Raw genomic sequence first — 26641 nt, 5'->3', positions numbered from 1 at the left:
ATACCCAAACTTTCTGAACTGGGTAGATTAAAACAACAACAACATGATTTTATCTTCAGGGCGTTTATAATCTCATTGCCAAGACAAGCTCTATTCATATATAACAAAAACTTTTTAGTTAGACTGCAACCAAGCGCCAAAAGATATGGTACAACTAACAAGTGCGCAGGAAAGTTCAATCAAGTCAGGAAATAGTAACTTGAAAGATAAGTAATTATACAGACTAAAGATGAGGGAAAATAGTCTCTTTAAGAATGACTTGCACCTTGAACTAACTTAGCCCTAGCAGTTATTTTCAATATTTAAAAAAACTCTTTTTCTCTTTTCAGCTTCATGGTGGATCCTGAACAACTAGCCGTTCCTTAACATTTTCTTTATGGTTCCAAGTAAAAAACAACCGTTCTTATCTAAAATGTGAATTAGAAAATTCTCTGTACTTATTAATCTACTCTCTACTTTTGTTTAAATATATTTACCCTAAGATGTGCACTCTTCTTAAATGTCTTCTATCACTTTATCTTTCATGTAAATTTTAGCTCAACTTTCAAAGTTCACTATTATCCTCAATATTTGCTGCTGTATTGCTACATACAATAAACCTAAAACCTTTTAGTCTCAAAATCATAATATATGAAAAGTATACACATAAAGGAACAAAATTGTTACGATAGAGAAAAAATATTTAAAGTGAGAGCTTTTAGACTATTACTTCATAGGACAGCTTTTGTAGATCTGTCATAAACTATAAAGGTTAAATCAGTGTTTTGTGATTTTTAAGTATCTGATTTTCCACAAGTGAAATGTATTCTTCAGTAATACCTACTCCATTCCCAACTCAGGATCCGATAACTATTCACTTTATGTTACTTAAAAAGCTAATACATGGTCCAATATGACTGGTATCCTTATATGCAGAGAGAGAGAGAGAGAGCAGGGATGCATGTGCATCCCTGTTGTTTAAGCTTAAAAAAAAGTTAATACATGAGCATAAACCAATCTTCACTATAACCAATAGAATATCCATCTGTCAAGTTATAAACTGGTTTTTCGTAAGTGAGCAATTCTGTGACAGGGTACCATTTAGTAATGTAACACCATTATATCATTTGTTAGCATCATAATTCCATGTAAGTTAAACAAATCAAGAAAAGAGTTTTACTTTAAGAAAATGTCGTTCAAAATTTTTGGCACATGATCCAGAGGTCTAAATTTACTTATGAAAAATAGACATTTGCATGTAAATAATGATTTCAAAATATTTTAAAACCAAAATTTTAACCTAAGTGAACAAAGAATTATAAAACAAGTATAAACTTTAGGGAAATAATAAACTATGTAATAGACAAAAAACATCTATTTTTCAGTTTCAGCACTAGAATGACTACAATCCCAGTTTCACTAGAACAATTAAAACTATGTACCTTATATAATCTGCTGTACAAGCTCATAAATTAAATATTTTTAATAAAATCTCTTTTATTCTGATAAATGCTGCCAATGAAAATGCAATGCATATAGAAATTTGTTTATTCTCTAGTCCAAATTCCTCTGAAACCACAGGTCTTCCAGGAAACAAACATAAGGTGAATTTTTCCTTTTTTTTTTTTAAACTCAGACAAAAAGGAAGGTTGAACTAAAATTTTATTTTTTAAATATAAAAGTTAACCTATTTTCTCAAACTAACTTTTACCAATACCTTTGTGTACTCTCAGTCTTCATTCAGTCTAAATAAAATTAAAGAATTTTTAATAGCTTCTACTAGAAATAGGTAAGTAAATATTGACATACACACGTGTGTGTATATGTGTGTGTGTGTGTGTGTGTGTGTGTTTGTGGTCATGTCTAAAGATGACAAACACTATGAAACAACACCTGGCTCAACTCTTTTAATTTATATACAAAGCAAAGAACAACATGAATGGAGATGTACAATGATTATTTAAATAAGCTATACATATGTAAAAAGGCAAATAGATAATAAAACAGTCTTTGCAGTCTCACTCTGATTATATACAGTAAGAAAGGATCAAAAGACTTTGAAACCTCGGGGCCTTCTAATATACAAACTCTTCAAAAATAGAAATTATAGCTAATCAATATATTGTTCTGACCAGTCCATTTCTGTATCAGATTCAGAATGTAAATCAAGTCTTTTGGCTACTAGGCACTTTCCAAAGTTAGAATGGTAGTATGACTTTAAAAGGGGTCTGCCCGGAGTAACAGTGCTAAGTGGAAGGGCTCTTTGGATTCCAAATTGGAATAGGTTCGATCATATTTTTTTTAACTAAAGTCAACAGACTTGGAGAATAGGCAAATAATAAAGCAAACCAATTTAATTATATGGTAATTCTGACCCCAGCTCTTTTAAAATTACTCTTTTATTGAGATGACCCCAGCTCTTATATAAATTACATGTATTTTTGTGTATGTGTGTGTATTCATACACATATAAATACTAGAAGCTATAATATAAAGGGAAATAGTAGGGCAAAAATGAGTGTAAAAAACTGGGCCGTAGGTATAAACTCATTTTTAAGTAACCAATAAATTTATGGCTAGTGAAAGTTCTTTTTTTTTTTTTTTTCCTATTTGAAAAGCAATCTTTTTCTGGGGAACAAAGCAATGAAAAGTAGTATACTAAAGACCAAGTTGGGAAATCTGCCATGGACTAAAGTTTGAATCTGGGTAACAAGTCTAAAGACCAGTGAAGAAAAAGGTACTGGTTTTAGGAGTTCAGAATTCAGTTTAAGATAAACTTTCTGCCAAATGATGTTCTTTAATGCCTTGCCAATAGACCCAGGGATCTGAGAGAATCTGAGGATAGAACTAGAGAGAGTTTACACTTACCTTTATATGAACAATTCTTTGTGACACTGTGCTGGAACAAACTTTTCTTTTTAACAAGAGTGACAAATTGCAGGAAATTTATTGTATAGAATTTATAGGAGCTAAAAGTTTAAACCTCCAAATTCTTCATCCATACACTTGTTATAAGAAATTACAGCACTGAAACTTAATGCACCTCAATTATTTGCAAATGCCTCAATTATTCCTCTTCGGAAATAAAAGAATCTTAGACAATGTTGTATTATCACAAACCTAGAAAACAATCATATATTTGAAAAGAAATACTTCTTAAAATATTCTCCCTCCTGTCACTGAGAACTATTCATTGAACATCCTGAATCATTCTAAACCTCTAGAGAGATTGTAATGATCCTTTCAAGTGCTGGTATGAAATCAGTGGGAAACAGAACAAAAGCAACTTTAAAAGCAACAAGAAATTATGTATCATATATACATCGTAGCATATACTTTATATTTGAGAATCTTTACAGCTTACATTTCCATTCCATTATTACAAGTGATGCAAAACAAAAATTGCAAGTAGCATGTAAATTATAAATACAGTCTTCCCATTTCACTAACCAAATTCCTACTTTCCAGTGTTACTTCCCAATTTATGCAGGAAACTGCCTGCAAAGCTGAAACTGATTAGAAAATTCTTTATAGTTTAAAATATCTCTTTCTCATTTTAGGAGAAACCAAATACCCAACCATCAAAATTAAAAATAAATTGAATTGTTACAGTCCATTACAGTTATTGTTAATAGATCCACTTTATTTGCAGGTGTCCAAAATATAAAATTAATAATTCTTTATCTTCAAATACATATGTTCTTAAAATGCTACTTAAAACTTTGGTTGTTTTCCTGTAATAAAGAAGAAAAAGTTAACTTATCAATTAGATTGAATGAATGTAGCTTTTACTAATTAGTTTATCAAACCAAATATTGTGACCTATTAAGTGTTTGCAGATCTAAATGCATGTTACTATAGAAACTATTAAGTAACTGGAATTTGTCAAATAAAGCAGTTCTTCTGTGTTTAGTAAAACTTATATAATTCATATATTATATTTAAAAATATTAGATTGTATTCCAAACCTGTTGTTCTGTTTTTGTGGTACCTAATTTTTAGAAAATGTTATTAATGCATAAAACAAAAGTAAACTCAAAATAATGTCTATGTCAAACTTTTATTGACAAAATAAAATGTTGTTAGAAGTGGAAAGCCTTCAAATGAGAAAGCGACTATATTTTATATAGCACTGAAGTTTAGATTTATTCTTACAGACCAAGGATTATATATGCCCCTAAGATCTCTGAACAGGTAGAAAAATACAAATATCATCAAAGATGCTTTACCTCATTAAATAGTCCTGTGAGCAAGGTATTATGAAAAAAACTTTTAAATTTATGCTTTAATTTTAAAAAGAATTGGCTGGATGTCTGCAAGGTAGTGAGTTTAAATTAAGAACCATTGCTACACTATGAATAAACTAAAATACAAAAAATTGTAATTATGAAAAAAAGCTATGGATTCCAAAGGGTAAGAAATCCCCCAAATGGAGAACACAGGAGGTATTTTATATCTCACATTTGACCCATTCTTAGCATACCTATATTCTGAACTCATCTCAGTAGAATACTACAGGCATTCCTCACTTTACTGCTCTTTGTAGATACTGTGTTTTTTACAAATTGAAGGGTTGTGGCAACCTTGCATCAAACAAGCCTATAGGTACTATTTTTCCAACACCATCTGCTCACTTTGTGTCTCTGTGTTATATTTTGGTAATTCTCCCAATATTTCAAACATTTTAATTATTATCATTATATTTGTTATAGTGATCTGTGAACAGTTATCTTCAATGTTACACAGCAAAAAGATTACAACATGCTGAAGGCTCAGATGCTGGTTAGCATTTTTTAGCAATAAATAAAGTGTTTTTTAATTAAGATATGTAAATATTTTTTTTTTCTTCAGACATAATGCTATTGCACAACTAAGAGCAGTATAGTGTAAACATAACTTTTATATGCACTGGGAAACCAAAACATTTGTGTGACTCCCTTTATTGCGATATTTGTTTGGAACCAAACTCACAACATCTCTGAGGTATGCCTGTATACCTTTTATATGCCTTAACCTGTATAAAATTGTGTCTATGAAAACTATAAATAAAAGAAATTCAAATTCCAGTCAAAATGGAATTAAAGACCATAAAAGATGAAAATCAACACCCACTGCGTACATAATGAGAGATAAGTACCATACTAAAAACAATTTCATACATTTCATTTAATCCTAACAATTAGAAATCATCCCCTTATCACAATTGCAAAACGGAGGCTCAAGAACGTTAAGTGACTTGCCTAAGTTTGAACAATATACCAGTACACAGGTGGAGCTACAACTTGAACCCAAGCCTGACATGAAACTCATGTCCTTTCCAATCAATATCCTGAAAGATACATGTATGTTTTTACTGTGTATTTACTCTGATAGAATTTGATGAGGTGACACAGAAATATAAAGGGCTAAGAAACAGCAAAGACATGTTGAAGAATAGTTATGTTGTTTGACTGTATAAAAGGAGTAACTGAACAGAACAGAGCACCCAGAAACAGGCCACATGTAAATATATTGCCACAAAGGTGGCAGAGGACTATCCTTTAGCTAAATATTGCTAGGATGACTGGATATCCATACAGAAAAGAATAAAACTTCACCCCTACCTCACACCATATAGTAAAATTAATTTCAGGTGAATTATAAAACTTAATTGAAAAACAAAATAGAAAAATATTTCCTAAAATATGACAATTCCATTCTATTTTTGACCAGAGTGGTAATTACTTACAGTAATTGGTTATATTATACATTTAGATTTATGTACTTTTCTGAATTATATTTCACAATGAGAAAGATTAAAAAGGTTTAAAAGACACATATTTTAGAATTAAAACAATACAGAAATCTTTAAAAGGTAAATAGAATTAAAACAATACAAAATTAGAAAACTACTTACTGGTTTTTGAAGTACAATGGGATGATCAGGCAGAAAGTCTGGTTTTTTTCTGCAGATGGAAACACTTGAGAGCTTCAACAGGAAATCTCTGCTGTATTTGATTCTCTCTGTAGATATCAAAACATCAAATGTAATGTTATACAGCACAGAACTCTCCCAGAACACTTTTTGGCTCATTTATTTCTAGATGTCGCTTAACTGTCCGTTGTTTTGTAAAATGGTAAGTAGTTTTTATGTAAAAGAGAAGTGGGGAAAAAGCTCTGACAAACATCTACTTTCTCCAATTTTCCTTTTACATAGAAACAAAGCCAATTAACCAAGGAAACATTTCAGAAACTTGGTAATGCATTGCTTCTTTGATCTGGTTATTCATATCTAGTAAAGAAATCTTCTATTATAAAATATAACAGGTATAACACCTATTGGGCAATTCAGATCCCGATAAGCCTATGGAAATGGAACCCTAATAAGCCTGTCTAGTCTTTATATTAACTTACTAAAAATTTAATACAATCCAATAAATTCAAGAAACACTTATTGTAGGTAATAGTGAAAAAGGTCCAAAATAGGGTCCCTATCTTCAAGGAGAACAATGATTCAAATATCTGCAGATTTCACATCAGAGACTATTACCATCTTGGTCTATATTAGACCATTTGCTGGGCCAGAAATAGTAGAGCTATAATCTTTAAATTTCTAACAGAAAAGGACTGGCAACCTAGGTTTCCATATTGTGAAATAATAGAAAAAATATATATATGGGTTTCTGTCCCTGTTCCTGGCACAGAACTCCTTTCCCTTGTAATTTCCTAAGTGATAAGAGCACTAGGAGCATCTTTTGTTCTAATATTTGTTCCTTGACACTAGTTCCTGACACAGAGCTGCTAAATCTCTTAAAATTTTCTGGGTGATTTGGTCTTCTGTTCTAATGAGGGGACTCTTGGTGGGCTCCTGGATGGAGGCTGATCACCAGAAAGACCAAGCCATGATTAGAAGCTTGGAACTTTCAGCCCCACCCCTATATCCTCTGAGAAGGGGAGAGGGGCTGGAGATTGAGTTAATGATCGATGGTGCCTACGTGATGAAGCCTCCATAAAAATCACAAAAGTAAAGGGTTTGGAGAGATTCTGGGTGGGTGAATACATCCATGTACCAGAGAGTGGTATAACTCAACTCCACAGAAGCTCCTGCACTTGGGACCCTACAAAACCCTGCCCTATGTATATCTTCATTTGGTTATTAATCTATATTCTTTATCATACCCTTAATTATGTAATAAACTGGTAAATGTAAGAAACTGGTTTCCCTAAGTTCTGTAAGCTGTCTTAGAAAATGACAGAATCCAAGAAGGGGGTCTTGGGAACTTTTACTTGTAACTGTCATCGGAAGTGGAGGGTAGTCTTATGTGACCAGGCCATTACCCTGTGGCATCTACATTAATTCCAGTTAATATCAGAATTAACTTGAATTATAGGACACCAAGCTGGTTTCACAATGAATTGCTTGATATGTGGAAAAACCTCACATCTAGTGCCAGAAGTGTTGTGAGTATAGTAGAGTATTGAGAGTAGAGGAAAAACACAGGAGGATTGTAGTTTTTCCCCTATACATAGCCAGTGAAAAAATCCTTCAGGAATGCATATGAAGTAAAAAAACATTTTCAGATGAAAGAAAACTAAAAGAATTTGTCACCAGCCGACCTGATCTATAAGAAACACTAAAGGAAGTCCTCCAGGTTGAAGGGTAATGATACCAGACAGAGTCTTTCATCTTAAGATTTAAAGGTAAACAAAAGAGAAATGGCAAATAGCTGAATAAATATAAGACTCTTTTTTCCCCCCTTATCTAAGTTTTATGAAAATATGTATGATTGTTGAAAAGCAAAACTTCTGACAACCTCTGGTGAGATTTCCAAGGTATGGAAATATAATGCATATAGCTATAGCAAAAAGATCAATGCAGGGGGATAAAGGAAAGGAAACTACATATGGTTGCAAAGTTTTGCCATCACTGTTTTGCATGAAGTACAATATTAACAAGTACACTGAGAAAGTTAGATATTATAATCCCTAGACCAACCACTTAAAAATACAAAGGAATACAGCTAAAAATACAATAGATATAATTAAATACCAAAAATGAAACTTAACAAAATCCAAAAGAAAGAACGGGAAAACAAAAACAAACAAAAACGAGGACAAACAGAAAACAAATAATAAAATGATATGCCTAAATTCAACCATATCACATTAAATCTCAATGGTCTAAACCAGGGTCAGCAAAATTTTTCTGTAAATGACCAGAAAGTAAATACTTGAGGAGTTTGGGACATATAATCTCTGTCACAACTACTCAACTCTGTCTTGTAGCAGAAAAGCAAATGCAGATAATAACTAAATAAAGCATGTGGCTGTATTCCAATAAAATTTAATTTCCAAATTGGGCATTTGGCCTGAGGGCCATAGTATACTCACTCCTAAGATAAACACTGCAATTAAAGGCCATAAATTAACACAACAAATTTAAAAAAGACACTGTTACATGCTGCCTGCAAGAGATACATATTAAACATAAAGACACAGATAGGTTGAAAGTAAATGGATATAAAAAGATATACCACACAAAGACTAAGAACAAGAAGGCTAGAGTGGCTCTTAACATTAGATAAAGAGATAACAATTATCAATGTGTTGTGTCTAAGGACAGAGTTTCAAAATGCATGAAGCAAAAACTGACAGAAATAAAGGGGGCAACACACAATTCCACAAAAATATTAGGTAATGTAAAAACCCTTCCCTCAGCAACTGATATAACTAGACAAAAAAAAAAATCAGAAAAGACACAGATCTTAACAATACTATGGACCACCTTGATTTAAATGACAATTATAAAAGCTACATCAACAACTGCAAAATACAAATTATATTCACATAGATATGGTACAGTAACCAAGACAGACTATATTTTGGCTATAAAACAAGTTCCAATAAATTTAAGAGGCTTGGAAAAAAGAGGACTCAAATAAATAAAATCAGAAATGAAAGGGGAGACATTACAATTGATACCACAGAGATACAAAGGGTAAGATTATATTATGAACAATTATACGCAACAAATTTGACAACCTCTAAGAAACTGATAAATTCCTAGAAACATACAACCTACCAAGACTGAATCACGAAGAAATAGAAAATATGAAAGACTGATTACTAGTAAGGAAACTGAATCAGTAATCAAAAACCTCCCGACAAACAGAAGTCCAGGACCATATGGTTTCACTGGTGAATTCTACCAACGATTCAAAGGAAAATCAATACCAATCCTCAAACTCTTCCAAGAAATAGAAGAGGAGGGAACTCTCCCAAATTCAATTTATGAGGCCAGCATCATCCTGATGCAAAAACCAGAAAAAGATGCCATGAGAAAAGAAAATTACAGGCCAATATCCCTGATGAACATAGATTCAAAAGTCCTCAACAAAATATTAGCAAACCAAATTCAACAATACATTAAAAGGATCATACAGCATGATCAAGTGGGATTTATTCCAGGGATGCAAGGATGATTCAATATCCACATATCAATCAATGTGATATACCACATCACAAAATGAAGGGCAAAAATCGTATGATATCTCAATAAATACAGAAAAAGCATTGGACAAAATTCAACATCCGTTTATGCTTAATACTCTCAACAAAGTGGATATAAAGGGAATATACCTCAACCTAATAAAGGCCATATATGACAAGCCCACAGCTAACGTCACACTCAATGGTGAAAAGCTGAAAGCTTTACTGCTAAGAGTAGGAACAAGACAAGATGGCCACTCTTACCTCTTTTATTCAATATAGTATTAGAACTCCTAGCCAGAGCAATTTAGCAAAAAAAAGAAAAATGTATTCAAATTGGAAAGGAAGAAGTAAAACTGTCACTATCTTCAGGTGACATAAAGAAAACGCTAAAGTCTCTACCAAAAACTGTTAGCACTAATAAGTGAATTGAGTAAAGTTGCAGGACACAAAATCAATATACAAAAATTTGTTGTGTTTCTATACACAAATAAACTATCAGAAAAAGAAACTAAGAAAACAATCCTAATTACAATTGCAACAAAGAATAAAAAAACCTAGGAATAAATTTAATCAAGGAGGGAAAGACCTGTATGCTTTAAGACATTAATTAAAGAAAATGAAGATGACACAAATAAATGGAAAGATATTCTGTGCTCATGGATCACAAGAATTAATATCATTAAAATGTCCATATTACCCAAAGCAATCTACAGATTCAATGCAATCCCTATCAATTCCAATGGCATTTTTCACAGAAATTGAACAAAAAATTCCTAAAATTTGTATGGAATCACAAAAGACCCCAAATAGCCAAAGCAATCTTGAGAAAGGACAACAAAGATGGAGGTAACACACTCCCTGATTTCAAACTATATTACAAAGCTATAGTCATCAACACAGTATGGTATTGGCCTAAAAACAGATGTATAGATAAACGGAACAGAATAGTGAGCCCAGAAATAAACCCACTAACATATGATCAATTAATATACAACAAAGGAACTGAAACTATACAATGGGAAATGGACAGTCTTTTCAATAAATGGTATTGGGAAAAGTCAACAGCCACGTGCAAAAGAATGAAACTGGACCCTTTACACTATACACAAAAATTAACTCAAAATGGATTAAATGCCTGAATGTATGACCTGAAACCATAAAACTCCTGGAAGAAAATATAGGCAGTAAGCTCCATGACACTGGTCTTGGCAATGATTTTTTGGATTTGACACCAAAAGCAAAAGCAACAAAAAGTAAAAATAAATCAGTGGGACTACATCAAACTAAAAATCTTCTGTATAGTAAAGGAAAACATCAACAAAATGAAAAGGCAGCCTACTGAATAGGAGAAAATATTTGCAAATCATATATCTGATAAGGGGCTAATATCCAAAATATATAAAGAACTCATACAATTCAATAGCAAAAAACCCCAAACAACCTGATTAAAAAATGGGCAGAGGATTTGCATAGACATTTTTCCAAAGAAGACATACAGGCCAACATATACAAGAAAGGATGCTCAGTATCACTAATCATCAGGGAAATGCAAATCAAAACCACAATGAGATATCACACGTTAGGAAGGCTGTCATCAAAAAGACAAGAAATAACAAGTGTTGGCGAGGATGTGGAGTAAAGGAAACATGTGCACTGTTGGTGGAAATGTAAATTTGTGCAACCATTATGGAAAACAGTATGAAGGTTCCTCAAAATCAAAAATAGAACTACCACATGATCCAACAATTTCACTTCTGGGTATTTCTAAAGAAAACAAAAATACTAATTCAAAAACATATATGCACCCCCATGTTGATTGCAGGACATCTGCAACAGCCAAGACATGAAAACAATCTAAATGTCCACTGATGGATGAATGGATAAAGCAAATGTGGTGTATATATATATATATATATATATATATATATATATATATATATACAATGGAATATTATTCAGCCATACAAAAAAGGAAATCTTGCGACACATGGATGGACTTTGAGGGCATTACGCTAAATCAAACAGAGAAAGACAAATACTGTATGACCTCATATGTGGAATCTTAAAAACAAAACAAAACACCCCACAAACTTACAGATGCAGAAAACAGATTGGTGGTTGCCACAGGTGGGGCGAAGGGTAGGTGAAGTGGGTAAAGGGGGTCAAAAGGTATACATTTCCAGTTATAAAATAAGTCCCAGGGATGTAATGTATACAGCATGGTGACTATAGTTAATATCACTGTATTGCATATTTGAAAGTCACTAAAAGAGTAAATCTTAAAAGTTCTCATCACACAAAAAAGAAAATTTTGTAACTATGTATGGTGACAGATGTTAACTAGACTTACTGAAGTGAACATTTCCCAATATATACAAATATCAAATCATTATGTTGTACACCTGAAACTAATATAATGTATATGTCAACTTTAAAAAAATGCTAAAAATAAAAAAATAAAAATTTAAGCAGCTTGAAATCATATAGACTATATTCTCTGACAACAAAGTAAATTAAGAAATCTATTAATAAGATATCCAGAAAAATCTCAACTATCTTGGAAATTAAATAACAATACTTTATAATAATTCACAAGTCAAAGATAAAATAATACGGAAGTTAAAAATATTTTAAACTTAATGACAATTAAAATATAATGTAAAAATTGGTGCAGTGCAACTAAAGTAGTGCTCCAAGGAAAACATAAATTCTTTATTTTAATTGAAGTATAGTTGATTTACAGTATTGTGTTACTTTCAGGTGATTACATATATACATAATATTGTGTATAATGTAAAAATATAAGTATATAAATATACAAAATATATATTTTTTCACAGATTATTTTTCATTATAGGTTATTATAAGATACTTAATATAGTTCCCTGTGCTACAGAATAAATCTTTGTTGCTTATCTATGTTATGTATAGTAGTTTGTATCTGTTAATCCCATACTCCTAATTTATCCCTCCTCCCCTTCCTTTCCCCTTTGGCAAGCACAAGTTTGCTTTCCATGTCTGTGAGTCTGTTTATGTTTTGTACATAGATTCATTTGTATTATTTTTTAGACTACACATATAAGTGATACATATAATATTTGTCTTTTTCTGTCTGACTTACTTCACTTAGTATATTCTCTAGGTCCATTCATACTAGTGCAAATGGAAATATTTCATGCTTTTTTATGGCTAATATTCCATTGTGTATCTATACCATATCTTCTTAAGGCAACTGACTGTTGATGGGCACTTGGGTTATTTGCATGTCTTGGCTATTGTAAATAGTGCTATGAACATTGGGGTGCACATGTATCTTTTCGAATTAGAGTTTTCATCTTTTCCAGATACATACCCAGGAGTGGGACTGCTGCGTCATATGGTAACTTTATTTTTAGTTTTTTAAGGAACCTCAATACTATTTTCCACAGTGCCTGCACCAATTTATATTCCCACCAACAGTGTAAGCGAGTTCCCTTTTCTCCACACCCTCTCCAGTGTTTATTATTTGTAGACTTTTTGATGATGGCCATTCTGACCGGTGTGAGGTGATACCTCATTGTGGTTTTGATTTGCATTTCTCTAATAATTAGCAATGTTGAGCATCTTTTCATGTGCCTGTTAGCCATCTGTTATGTCTTCTTTGGAGAAATGTCTGTTTAGGTCTTCTGCCCATTTTTTGATTGGGTTGCTTGTGTGTTTGATATTGAGTTGTATGAGCTGTTTGTATACTTTGGAAATTAAGCCCTTGTCTGTAGCATCATTTGCAAATATCTTCTCTCAGTCCATAGGCTGTCTTTTTGCTTTGTTTTTGGTTTCCTTTGCTGTGAAAAGCTTTTAAGGTTGACTAGGTTCCATTTGTTTACTTTTGTTTTTATTTCTTTTGCCTTGGGAGACTGATCTAAGAAAATACTGCTATGATTTATGTCCAAGAATGTTTATGCTTATGTTCTCTTCTAGGAGTTTTATGGTGTCATGTCTTATATTTAGGTCTTTGAACCATTTTTGTAAATGCTGTGAAGGAGTATTCTAATTTCACTGACTTACATGTAACTGTCCAGCTTTCCCAACACCACTTGTTGAAGAGACTGTCTTTTCTTCATTGTATATTCTTGTCTCCTTTGTCATGTATTAATTGACCATAGGTGTGTGGGTTTATTTCTTGTCTCCTTTGTCATGTATTAATTAACCATAGGTGTGTGGGTGTATTTTTGGCCTCTCTATTCTGTTCCATTGATCTATATGTCTGTTTTTGTGCCAACACCATGCTGCTTTGATTACTGTAGCTTTTTACTCTTGTCTGAAATCTCAGAAGGATTATGCCTTCAGCTTTGTTCTTAAACATTCCATTTTTTTAGGTTTGTAATTTTTTTTTAATTTAAGTACAGTTGATTTACAATGTTGTGCCAATCTCTGCTGTACAGCAAAGTGACTCAGTTATAGACATATAGACATTCTTTTTTATATTTTTTTCTTTATGGTTTATCACAGGATATTGAATATAGTTTCCTGTGCTATGCAGTAGGACCTTGTTGTTTATCCATCCTATATATAATAGTTTATATCTGCTAATCCCAAACTCCCAGTCCTTCCCTCCCCCACGCCTCTCCCCCTTGGCAACCACAAGTCTGTTCTCTATGTCTGTGAGTCTGTTTCTGTTTTGTAGATAGGTTCATTTGTGCCACAGTTTAGATTCTACGTATAAGTGATATCATATGGTATTTGTCTTTCTTTTTCTGACTACCTTCACGTGTTCTTATACATTCTTATAATAAGAGAATATCTACAACATATAACCTAACAATCCACCTAAAAATGCTATAAAAAGGAGAGCAAACTAAACCCAAAATAGAAGGAATTCATAAAAAGGAAAAAATCACAATAGAAAAATATATATAAAATTAAAATGCCAAAAGTTGGTTCTTTGAAAAGAGAAACAAAACTGACAAATCTCAAGCTAGACTAATTGATAAAGAAAAAGAACACAAATGATCAATATCAAAGATAAGAAAGGGGTTATCACCACAATCCTACAGACATTAAATAGAAAATAAGAGGATACTATGAACAACTTTAAGCCAACATTTGACAACTTGGATGAACTGGATATACTATAAGTTCTTGTGTGGACCTATGTTTTCATTTCCCTTTGGTGGAAAACTAGGAGTGAAACTGCTGGGAGGAAAGGAGAGACTGCTGCTGCGCAATGTGGAAGAAGTGAATGAGAATTTTCCAGTGATGGAAATTACTTGTGGCTTTTAAAAGAACTAATGGCTAATAATCAATTCCAAGTTGTTCTCTGGACTGTGCTGCCAAATAAAGAAATTGATGAAGGCTATTAGGAAGTAAACCTGAAAATGAGAAAATGAAAAATAAGAAATAAAATATAAGAAAATTAGAGAAACAATCAGAGTCACGTAGGCTAATGTTACTAATATATTACTAATATAGTAGTTTTAGGAAAAAAAACACAAAGAAAATGGAGATGAGAAACATTATCAAAGAAATATCCACAAATTTCCACATCAGAAGAACCTAAGCCTTGAGATTGAAGAAGTTCACCAATTGCTCAGGAGAAAAATTTGAGTTAAAAAAAAAAAAGACTATAAAAAGAGACACAACAATAGGAAATTTCAGAAAACCTAAGGTAAGCACACAATCCAAAATACTTCCAGAGCAAAAATGGCAAAACAAAACAAAACGAAAAACAGAAATAAAAGACAAAGCCATTTACTAAGGGTCTTGGAGAACTGGGGATCAGAATGGCACTGGACTTCACAGAATTAAGAGCCAATTAATATAGACTGCTAGAAAATAAAGCAAAATGCCTTAAAATTTTAGAATGAAAATAATTTTCAACCTGGAAATTTAAAAAATCAAATTCTATATTTAATTAACACAAGAGAAACCCAGCTTGTTCTTGTGAGTTCCTAAAGCACAGGCTCCTGAGGTTGAAGATTCACTCACTGTGTTTCACTCAGCAGGTTTTGACAGCACTACCAAGCAGAGTTCTACTAATTCTCATTTTCCTCCTCTTCCTCCTCCTCCATAGCTTTATTGAGGTATAATTTACATAGTATAATATTCACTCATTTTGAGTGTACAATTGAATGATTTTTAAGAGTTTACAGAGTTGCGCAACCACTGCCACAATCTATTTTTGTTTTTTGGTTCTAGGCAGTGAAGGAAATCTCTGCCAAATCATTAGCTGACCATGAAGATATCACAAAAGAGACCTGAGTGGCCACAAATGAGAAATATAGAACTTTTACATCAACTATCATCAGATACCTCACTCTCATTTGTTGTCACTCTCCGTTCCCAATCCAATCTAAGCAATCATTACTCTGTTTCTACAGATTTGCCTTTTCTAGACATTTTATGTCAGTGGAATCATATGATATCAGATCTTTTGTGTCTGGCTACTTCACTTAGCATAATCTTTTTAAGGTTCATCCTCAACTCAGCATTTTCTATCCAACCAAACTACCAATCAAATGTGTAAGTAAATACACAGATTAAAAGAATTCACCAACCCAATGCCCTTTACAACGAAGCTCCTGGAGAATGCACTTGAGCAAAATGAAGAAAGAAGAAAGCAAAGGAATTAAGAAGAGAGTGATGTCAGTGAAAATTGCCAAGTAGGGAACTCTAAAAGTCCTTCCCTCCACAAAAGCAACAAATAAAGTGTCAAAAACTTCCAGAATCAACTTTTTCCTAAATTCTGGAATTTAATCAAAAGCTTGCAAAAAAACAGGGGAATGCTTAGTGAAGAAAAAAATCAGCTAAATTTAGTAAAGAGTTTTGTGGCATTTTAACTTGCCTGGGAACATCTCTGCCAACCCAGCTTGGCTGTGGCCTTGAAAATAACAGGCCTCATTCCTGATTTAGGTTCCCACTACTGGAGAGAGCAATACAGACCAGTCTCAAAGAATAGTGGTGGCATTTTTTTTGACCTCTCTGGTGGCTCCCTGAAGAATCATCTCAAAGGACTTGCCTATATTTCACCTAAGAACTCTCCCAGGTCTGAGGCTACTATCTGAATCTATTTGTCAAATCATTTATATGGAAATGTATTAGCCACTTCCACCTAGGACAAGGGATAACAACTGGAGCAAACAATAGGCAAAAAAAAAAGCTCGGGAGGAAAGGCTAGGGAAAGAGATGTGTTCGGGAATAAAGGCACTGAAAGACTCACAGATGTTCCAAGGAATTTAGAAGGCTACATGCATGCTAAAGGCTAGGCTCATGCTCACAGAAAGGCTTGAGGAGTTCCCAAGCTCTCACCCCTGGCTGACCTTCAGGTTCCTCACAAGCAAGAAATGAAGGCAAAGGCAGAGCTGTAAACTGCCAGACTGAGTACTGAAGGCACACCCCAACACACACACAGAGGTCATATGCAAAGACTGGGAGAGGGCTTTTTTTTCTTTTTCCGGTTCTAGGTATTAAAGGAAAATCTGTGCCAAATCATTAGCTGACCATGAAGATATCAAAAAGATACGTGAATGGCCACACATGACAAATAAATACTTTATACTATTAGTTCATAAAAGTCATTAAACAAAAAAAACAACAATTACAACAAACAAGAACAACAGACCCTGGGAAGGGGGGCAAATCTGATTTCCACAGCTAGCACATTATAATACTCAAAATATCCAGTTTCAACAACAACAAAAAATACAGAGCATGAAAATAATAAAGTATGGCCCACACACAGGAAAAAAAGAAATTAATAGAGACCTTCCCTGAGGAAAGCAGAGATACTGGACTTTCTAGAGAAAGACTTCAAATAAACTAATTTAAATATGCCCAAAGAGCTAAAGGAAACCATGAGAAAAGTGTCTTGCCAGAATATCAATATCAGAAAAATATCAATAAAGAAACGGAAATTATAAAAAGGAATCAAATAGAAATTCTTGAGAAGAAAATTACAATAACCGAAGTGAAGAATTCACTAGAAAGGTTCAACAGTAGATATGACCAGGCAGAAGAAAGAATCAGCAAATTTAAAGATAAATCAATGGCATTATCCAATCTGATGACTGGAAAGAAAAAAGAATGAAGAAAAATGAACAGTGCCTAAGGTACCTGTGGGACTACACTAAGAATACCAACAAATGCATAATGGAAGACCCAGAGGATAGGGGAGAGAGAAAGGGCAGAAAGAATATTTGAAGAAATAATAGCAGAAAATTTCCCAAATTTGATGAAACACACACATTGACACATCCAAGAAGCTCAACAAATTACAAGCAAAATACACTCAAAGAGATCACACTCAGATGCATTATAAGCAAACTGTTAAAAGACTAAGAGAAAATCTTGAAGAAAAGCAGCAATTTATCACTTACAAGGGATTCTCAATTGGAGAAAAGGCTGATTTCTCATCAGAAATCATGCAAGCCAGAAAGCAGTGGGATGACAAAGTTACTAAAAGCAAAAAACACGTCAACCAAGAAATTTATATCAGGCTATACTACCTTCAAACGAAAAAGAAATTGAGACATCTGTAGATAAACAAAAACTGAGAGAGTTCATTGCTTGTAAACCTGCCTTACAAGAAATGCTAAAGGAAATCCTCAGGCTGAAATAAAAGGACAGTACACAGTAATTAGAATTCACATGAAGAAATAAAGAACACCAGTAAACATAACTACATAGGTAAATTTATATTTACCTATGTAGTTATGTTTATAAATGTCAGTATCAATGAATTTTTGGAGGTAAGTCCTCTTTTTTCCTGTATGATTTAAAAAACAAATACATAAAAATGCATAATTGTAAATCTAGGTTGGTAGATTATGCAATGTATAAAGACAAAATATGTAGAAATATGTATAAAGACAATAACAACATAAAGGTGGGATGTAGCTACATAAGAGTAAAGTTTTATATAATTTTGAAACTAAATTGATATTAATTCCAACTAGAGTGTTGTAAATTCAGTTATTCCCCAGTGCAACCACTAGGAAAATAACTAAAATATACATGACAAGGGAAATAAAAAGGGAATAAAAATGATACACTAGGAAGAATCTATTAAACACAAAAGAAGGCATTAATGGAGGAATTGAAGAATAAAAAAAGATAAAAGCTTATAGAAGACAAATAGCAAAATGGGTAGAGCTATTCTTCCTTATTAGTTATTACATTAAATGTCACAATTAAAAAGCAGAGATTGGCAGAATGGATTAAAAATATGATCCAATTATACGTTGTCTAAAGATACTCACTTTAGATCCAATCACAAAATAAGCTTAAAGTAAAAGAATGAAAAAGATATTTGATGCAGACAATAACCAAAAGAAAGCTGGAGAGGGTATACTAACATTAGATGAAAACGAACTTTAAGACAAAAATTGTTAAAAGGGAAAAAAAAGGATATTATATAACGATAAAGGGGTGAATTCATTAAAACGATAACAATTATAAACATATATGTACCTAACAACAGAAGGAAAAACTAACAGAATTGAAAGAAGAAACACACAGTTTAACAATTGGAGCCTTCAAAACCCCACTTTCAATAATGAATGAAAAACTAGACAGAAGATCAAAAAGGAAAGAGAGGACATGAACAACACTATAAGCCAAATAGACCTAACAGACTATACAGAACACTTCAGTCAATGACAGCAGAATATACCTTCTTCTGAAGTACACATAAAACATCCAGGACAAACTATGTGTTAGACCACAGACATCTCGAAAAGTTTTAAAACACTGATATGCAAAGTATCCTCTCTGACCACAATGGAATGAAACTACAAATCAATAACAGAAGTAAAACTGGAAAGTTTACAAATCTGTGTAAATTAAAAACATATTCTTAAATAACCAATGGGTCAAAGAGAAAAATAACAGAGGACTGAGAAAACACTTTGAGACGTGAAAACAAGGAGACAACATACCAAAACTTATGTGATGCAGCAAAAGCAAAGCTCAGAGCAAAACATACAGCTATAAATGCCTATACTAAAAAAATGGCTCTTGGGCTTCCCTGGTGGCACAGTGGTTGAGAGTCCACCTGCTGATGCAGGGGACACGGGTTTGTGCCCCGGTCCAGGAAGATCCCACATGCAGCGGACCAGCTAGGCCTGTGAGCCATGGCCGCTGAGCTTGCACGTCCGGAGCCTGTGCTCCGCAATGGGAGAGGCCACAACAGTGAGAGGCCCGCGTACCACAAAAAAAAAAAAAAAAAAAAAAAAAAAAGGCTCAAATCAGTATCTAACATTAAACATTAAAGAACTAGTAAAAATAAGAGCAAACTAAATCAAAAGCTACCAGGATGAAGGAAATAAAGATTAGAGTGGAGATAAATGAAATAGAGATAAAATAACAACAGAGAAAATCAACAAAACAAAAAGTTGGTTATTTGAAAAGTTCAAAATTAACAACAGAGAAAATCAACACAACAAAAAGTTGGTTATTTGAAAAGTTCAAAATTGACAAATAAGAAAAAAAAGACTCAAATTACTAAAATCATGAATGACAATGATTTTGTATCCTGTAACTTTGCTGAATTCATTAGGTCTAAATTTTTTTATATGGATTCTTTAGGATTTCTACACATAAGACTGTGTCATGTGTGACTGGAGAATACTTTGTCCTCTCCTATTTAAATGTCTTTTATTTCTTTTTCTTGACCAATTGCTCAAGTGAGAGCTTCCATAATGTTAAGTAAAAGTGGTGAGAGTGGACATCCTTGACTTGTTCTTTATCTTAGAGGGGAAAGTTTTCAGTCTTTCACCAGTGAGTACAATGTTAGCTGTGGGTTTTCCATATATACCTTTCATCATGTTGAGGAAGTTCCCTTCTATTCCTTGCTTCTGAGATATTACCAAGAAAGGGTATTGGGTTTTGCCAAATGCTTTTTCTGCATCAAATGAGATAGTGATGTATCTTCTTTGCCCCTGCCTTCTGTTAGTGTGGTGTATTATAATGATTAATTTTCAAATGTTGAACCACCTTTGTATTCTTGGGATTAATCCCACTTAGCCATAGTGAATAATCTTTTACTGTGCTGCTAAATATGGTTTTCAAATATTTTATTGAGAATTTTTGCACCTATATTTTAAGAGATATCGGTCTGTAGTTTTCTTTTCATGTGATATCTTTGTCTGGCTTTTATATCAGAGTAATATTGGCCTCATAGAAGAGTTGGGAAGTGTCCCTTCCTCTTCAATTTTTTGGAAGAACTTGGGAAGGACTAGTATTAATTCTTCTTTAAATGTTTGGTAGAATTCACCAGTAAGGCCAACAAATCTTAGACTTTTCTCTGTTGGGAGATTTTGTATTACAAATTCAATCTCCTGACTTTTTATAGGTTTACTCAGATATTCTATTTCTTCTTGAGTAAGTTTTGGTAATTTCTGTGTTGCTACTAATTTTTCTATTGCATCTAAATTACCTAATTGGCATACAATTAATTATTCATAATTTTCTCTTATGATCCTTTTATTTCTTTAAGCTCATAGAAATGTCCCCATACAAAATCAGTGGTATTTTATACACAATGAATGAATAACACAAAAAGGAAATTAAGAAAACCAGTTTATTAGCATCAAAAATAATATGTAGGAATACATTTAACCAAAGAGGTATAAGGCTTGTACACTGAAAACAGTACGAAACTGCTGGAAGAAATGAAAGAATACCTAAATAAGTGGAAATATATCCCACATTCATGGATTGGAAGAGTCAATATTGTTAAGATGGCAATAATCCCCCAAAGTGACCTACAAATGCAATGCCATCCATATCAAAATTCCAACAGTCCTGTCTTTTTCTTTCTTTTTTTTTTGCAGAAATGGAAGCACAGATTCTAAAACTCACATGGAATTGCAAGGGACCTCAAATAACCAAACAACCTGGAAAAAGAACAAAGTTGGAAGACTCATACTTCCCAATTTCAAAACTTAATATAAAGCTATAGTAAACAAAACAGTGTGGTACTGAAATAAGGGTAGACTTACAGATCAAGGGAACAGAACTGAGAGTCCAGAAATAAACACATAAACTTATGGTCAAAGGTTTTCTACAAAGGTGCCAAGATTATTCAATGGAGAAAAAAATTGTCTTTTTAAGAAATGGTGATGAAACAACTGCATACCTAATGCAAAAAAAGTAAAGTTGGTGTCTTACAGTTTTCCAAGTACAGGTTTCCAAGTACAGGTCTTTTATCTCCTTAGGTAGGTTTATTCTTAGGTATTTATTCTTGTTGATGCAATTGTAAATGGGACTGTTTCCTCAATTTCTCTTTCTGAGCATTTGTTGCTAGTGTACGGAAATGCAACAGACTTCTGTATATTAATTTTGTATCCTGCAACTTTATCAAATTCATTAATGAGCTCTAGAAGTTTTTTGGTGGCATCTTTAGGGTTTTCTATGAATAGTATCAGGTCATCTTCAAACAGTGACAGTTTTACTTCTTCCTTTCCAATTTGGATTCCTTTTATTTCTTTTTCTTATCTGACTGCTGTGGCTAGGACTTCCAATACTATGTTGAATAAAACTGGTGAGAGTAGGCATCCTTGTCTTTTTCCTGATCTTAAAGGAAATGCTTTCAGCTTTTCACCATTGAGTATGATGTTAGCTGTGGGCTTGTCATATACAGCCTTTATTATGTTGAGGTATGAGCCCTCCATGCCCACTTTCTACAGAGTTTTTATAATAAATGGATGTTGAATTTTGTCAAAAGCTTTTTCTGTGTCTAATGAGATGATCATATAATTTTTATTCTGCAATTTGTTAATGTGGTGTGTCACAGTGATTGATTTGCATATATTGAAAAATCCTTGCATTCTGGAATAAATCCCACTTGATCATGGTGTATGATTCTTTTGATGTATTGTTGGATTCAGTTTGCTAATATTTTGATGAAAGAAAATGAAGATGACACTAATAGATGGAAAGATATACCTTGTTCATGGACTGGAAGAATTAATATTATTCAAATGACCATTCTGCCCAGGGCAATCTACAGATTCAGTGCAATCCCTATGAAAATATCAATGGCATTTTTCACAGAACTAGAACAAATAATTTTAAGATTTGTATGGAAACACAAAAGACCCCAAATAGCCAAAACAATCTTGAGAAAGAGGAACAGAACTGGAGGTATCATGCTCCCTGACTTCAGACTATATACAAAGCTACAGTAATCAAAACAGTATGGATAAACAAAAAGGTCTTACTCTATAATACAGGGAACTATATTCAATATCCTGTAATAAACCATAATGGAAAGAATATGAAAAAGAATATATATATATATGTGTGTGTACATATAACTGAATCACTTTGCTGTACATCAGAAACTAACACAACATGGTAAATCAACTGTACTTCAATTTAAAAAAATAACAGTAGGATACAAAACATACACATAGATCAATGAAATAGAACAGAGGGCCCTAGAAATGAACCCATGAATTTATGGTCATTTAATCTACCACAAAGTAGGCAACAATATACAATGGAGAAGAGAAAGTATCTTCAATAAGTGGTGCTGGGAAAACTAGATAGCTACATGTAAAAGAATGAAACTAGAACATTCTCTAACACCATATACAAAAATTAACTCAAGATGGTTTAAAGACCTAAATGTAACACTGGAAACCATAAGATTCCTAGAAGAAAACATGGGTGAAACACTCTTTGACATAAATTGTAGCAATATTTTTTTGAATATGTCTCCTAAAGCAAAGGAAATAAAAGCAAAAGTAAACAAATGGGCCCTATTAAACTTAAAAGCTTCTGCACAGCAAAGGAAACCACTGACAAAACAAAATGATAACCTACTGATGGGAGAAAATATTTGCAAATGATATGACCAATAAGGGGTTAATATCTAAAATACATAAACAGCTCATACAACTCAACATCAAAAAAATAAACAACTAGGGCTTCCCTGGTGGCGCAGTGGTTGAGAGTCCGCCTGCCGATGCAAGGGATACGGGTTCGTGCCCCAGTCTGGGAAGATCCCACATGCCGCGGAACAGCTGGGCCCATAAGCCGTGGCCGCTGAGCCTGAGCATCCGGAGCCTGTGCTCCGCAAAGGGAGAGGCGACAACAGTGAGAGGCCCGCATACTGCAAAAAAAAACCCCAAAAAACAGAAAAAACAAAAAAACAACCCAATTAAAAAATGGGAAGAACACCTGAATAGACATTTATCCAAAGAAGACATACAGATGGCCAACTGGTACATGAAAAGATGTTCAACATCGTTAATCATCAGAGAAATGCAAGTTAAAATCATAACAAGACAGCACCTCACATTTGTCAGAATGGGTATCATGAAAAAGAACACAAATAACAAATGTTGGTGAGGATGTGAAGAAAAGGAAACCCTGGTTCACTGTTGTTGGGAATATAAATTAGTGCAGCCACTGTGGAAAACAAAATGGAGATTTTTCAAAAAGCTAAAAATAGAACTACCATATGACCCAGCAATTCTATTCCTGGGTATTTATCTGAAAAAAATGAAAACATACATGCATCCCAATGTTCATAGCAGCATTACTTACAATTGCCAAGATAGGGAAGCAACCCAAGTGTCCATCAACAAATGAATGGAATTAGAAAATGTGGTATACATATACTATGGAATATCACTCAGCCACAAAAAAGAATGGAAGTTTGCCACTTGTAACAACATGGATGGACTCGGAGGGTATTACGCTAAGTGAAATAAGTCAGAGAAAGAAAAATACTGTATGATATCACTTATATGTGGAATCTAAAAAATAAAAGTAACAGTTAAATATAACAAAAAGAAATAGACTCACAGATATAGAGAACAAACCAGTGGTTACCAGTAGGGAGAGGGAAGGGGGAGGGGCAATATGGGGGCAGGGGATTAAGAGGTATGAACTACCATGTATAAAATAAATAAGTTGCAAGGATATATAGTATAACACAGGGAACATAGCCAACATTTTATAATAAATATAAATGAGATATAACCTTTAAAATTGATGCAGTATTCTGCACACCTAAAACTTATATAATATTGTATGTCAACTATACCTCAATTTTAAAAGGTGAATTTTGGCTTATAACTCACACCATATACAAAAATTAATTCAAAAGGGACCTAAATGTAAGAGGTAAATGTAAGAGTTAACACCGTAAAACTCATAGGGATAAATCTTTATGACCTGAGATTTAGCAATGATTTCTCAGAAATGACATCAAAGGCATGGGCAACAAAAGAAAAAACAGATAAACTGGACTTCAACAAATTTTTAAAATGTGTACATATAAGTATACTATCAAGAGAACGAAAAGACAAAGGAAAAAGTCCTTGACAATTATATATCTGATAAGAGTCTAGTATCTATTATTCCATATCTGATAAGGGTCTTATATACACATATCTAATACCTAATAAATATATGTATATATTTATTACACACACACACAGACACACACATACATAGGGAGAGAGAGAAGGGGAGGAAGGCAGAAGGGAAGTGGGAGAGAGAGGGAGAGAACAGATGAGGGTCTAATATCTAGAACTCTTAAAACTCAACAACAAAAAGAAAACAACCTAATTAAAATATGGTTAAAGGACACGAATAGACCTTTCTCCAAAGGAGAAATACAAATGGCCAACAACACATGAAAAGACACTCAAAATCATTAGTCATTAGAGAAATAAATATCAAAATCACAATGAGCTACCACTTCACACCCACTAGATTGGTTATAATAAAAAAAAAGATCCTAACAAGGATGTCAAGGAATTGGAACCCTCGCACATTGCTATTGGGAATGTAAAGTGGTATAGCCACTGTGGAAAACAAGTTTGGCAGTTCCTCAAAATGTTAAACACAGAACTACCATACGACCTGGCAAATCTACTCATAGGCATATATCCAAGAGAAATGAAAACAGGTGTTCAAACAGAAATCTGTACACAAATATTCATAGCAACATTATTCATAATACAAAAAGTAAAAACAACTGAATGTCCATTAACTGAGAAATAAATAAACAAAATGTGGCTTATCCATACAATGGAATATTATTCATCCATAAAAAGGAATGAAGTACTGATACATGCTACACATGGATGAACTTTGAATACCTTGTGGGAAATAAAAGAAGCCACAAACAAAAGGTCATATATTTTATAATTCTATTAAATGAGGTGTCCACAATAAGTAAATCCATAAAGACAAAAAGCAGACTAGTGTTTGCTGGTGGCTGGGGAGAGGACTGAATGAGGGAGTATTGCTTAATGAGGTTTCTTTGGGGGTAATAAAAATGTTCTAGAATTAGATAGCGTTGATGGTTGTGTGATATTGTACGTTTATAATGGTTTAAATGATAAGCTTTACTTCAATCAAAAAGAAGAAAAAAGAAACCTGAGAATTGCAAGGGGAATATCCCCAGATAACAGTAAAAGTCCATTCCAGGAAAACAGCTTCACAGCAGTACTGAAGAGTAATTAATCCATACTGGAACAGGATAATGGAGGATTCTAAAAGGAAAGTCTCCTTCAGGGGAAAAAATGCCAACTGATATATATGACCATAAGGAAAATATATATAAGTGTGGCAGAGTTGTTGGAGCAACTGATGTGCAAAGTTAACAACAGTTGCATAGAAAAACAAGGCAAATGTTAACTCCAGGAAAAAAGATGGATTGTATGAAACAGAGATATGCACCTCTCAGCCAAGCAACTGTATTTATATAGTCATATAATATAAAGAGTGATGATGCTCTAAATGAAATTTAAGTAACTATGTGATGGGGAGGGGGTAGATAGAAGGGTTGAAGAAATGAGGGGACTGATGTGGAAGACATAAGTTCTCATTTTCCAAAAGAGGCTTTCAAAATATAATATAAAAAATGAGGAATATGGAAACAATTTAAATATTTTCTTTAGAATATGGAGTTAAATACTAGAAGAAAATGCTAATAGAGTATTTTTATAACTTGTAACTTTTAAATTACATACATAGATTGGTTGACAAAAATTTGGAAACTAAACTAATAAATAATCTTTACTTTATTAAAAAGTAGCTGGTGCGGGAAAGACTATTTGTTCTTCCCAAGAGCAATTCTTACTTTCTGCTTCAGCAATAGAATTAGCTGGCTGCAAAGCTAAAGATTACATTTTCCAGTCTGCTTTGTACAGCATGACTAAGTTCTGGCCAATGATTAAATAGAAGTTATATA

The 26641-nt window shown here is 33.2% G+C and overlaps 2 protein-coding genes across 4 annotated transcripts in view; one reads left to right on the top strand and one right to left on the bottom strand.

The window, feature by feature from the left end:
* The window catches only part of NECAB1 (N-terminal EF-hand calcium binding protein 1), a 289101-nt gene extending 288345 nt beyond the window's left edge, over positions 1-756 (top strand). Inside the window, exon 13 of the mRNA XM_024115914.1 lies at positions 330-756. Coding sequence (XP_023971682.1) covers positions 330-355 — 26 coding nt within the window. The 3' untranslated portion in view covers positions 356-756. The remainder of the gene's footprint in view (positions 1-329) is intronic.
* A 2664-nt stretch (positions 757-3420) lies between these two features.
* Positions 3421-26641, bottom strand: part of C15H8orf88 (chromosome 15 C8orf88 homolog) — a 40475-nt gene continuing 17254 nt past the window's right edge. For 2 of the 3 annotated variants that reach the window (XM_055091156.1, XM_055091155.1), the window contains exon 5: positions 22989-23542. In XM_055091156.1, coding sequence (XP_054947131.1) covers positions 23352-23542 — 191 coding nt within the window. In that variant the 3' untranslated portion in view covers positions 22989-23351. Of the gene's footprint in view, positions 3714-5875; positions 5983-22988; positions 23543-26641 lie in introns of those variants that run through there. The other variant, XM_007119146.3, reaches the window with a different exon arrangement.

This window comes from Physeter macrocephalus, chromosome 15, assembly GCF_002837175.3.
Source record: "Physeter macrocephalus isolate SW-GA chromosome 15, ASM283717v5, whole genome shotgun sequence".
Taxonomy (NCBI): Eukaryota; Metazoa; Chordata; class Mammalia; order Artiodactyla; family Physeteridae; genus Physeter; species Physeter macrocephalus.
The sequence above is the reverse complement of the archived record's forward strand: the minus strand, read 5'-3'. Positions and strand labels throughout refer to the sequence as shown.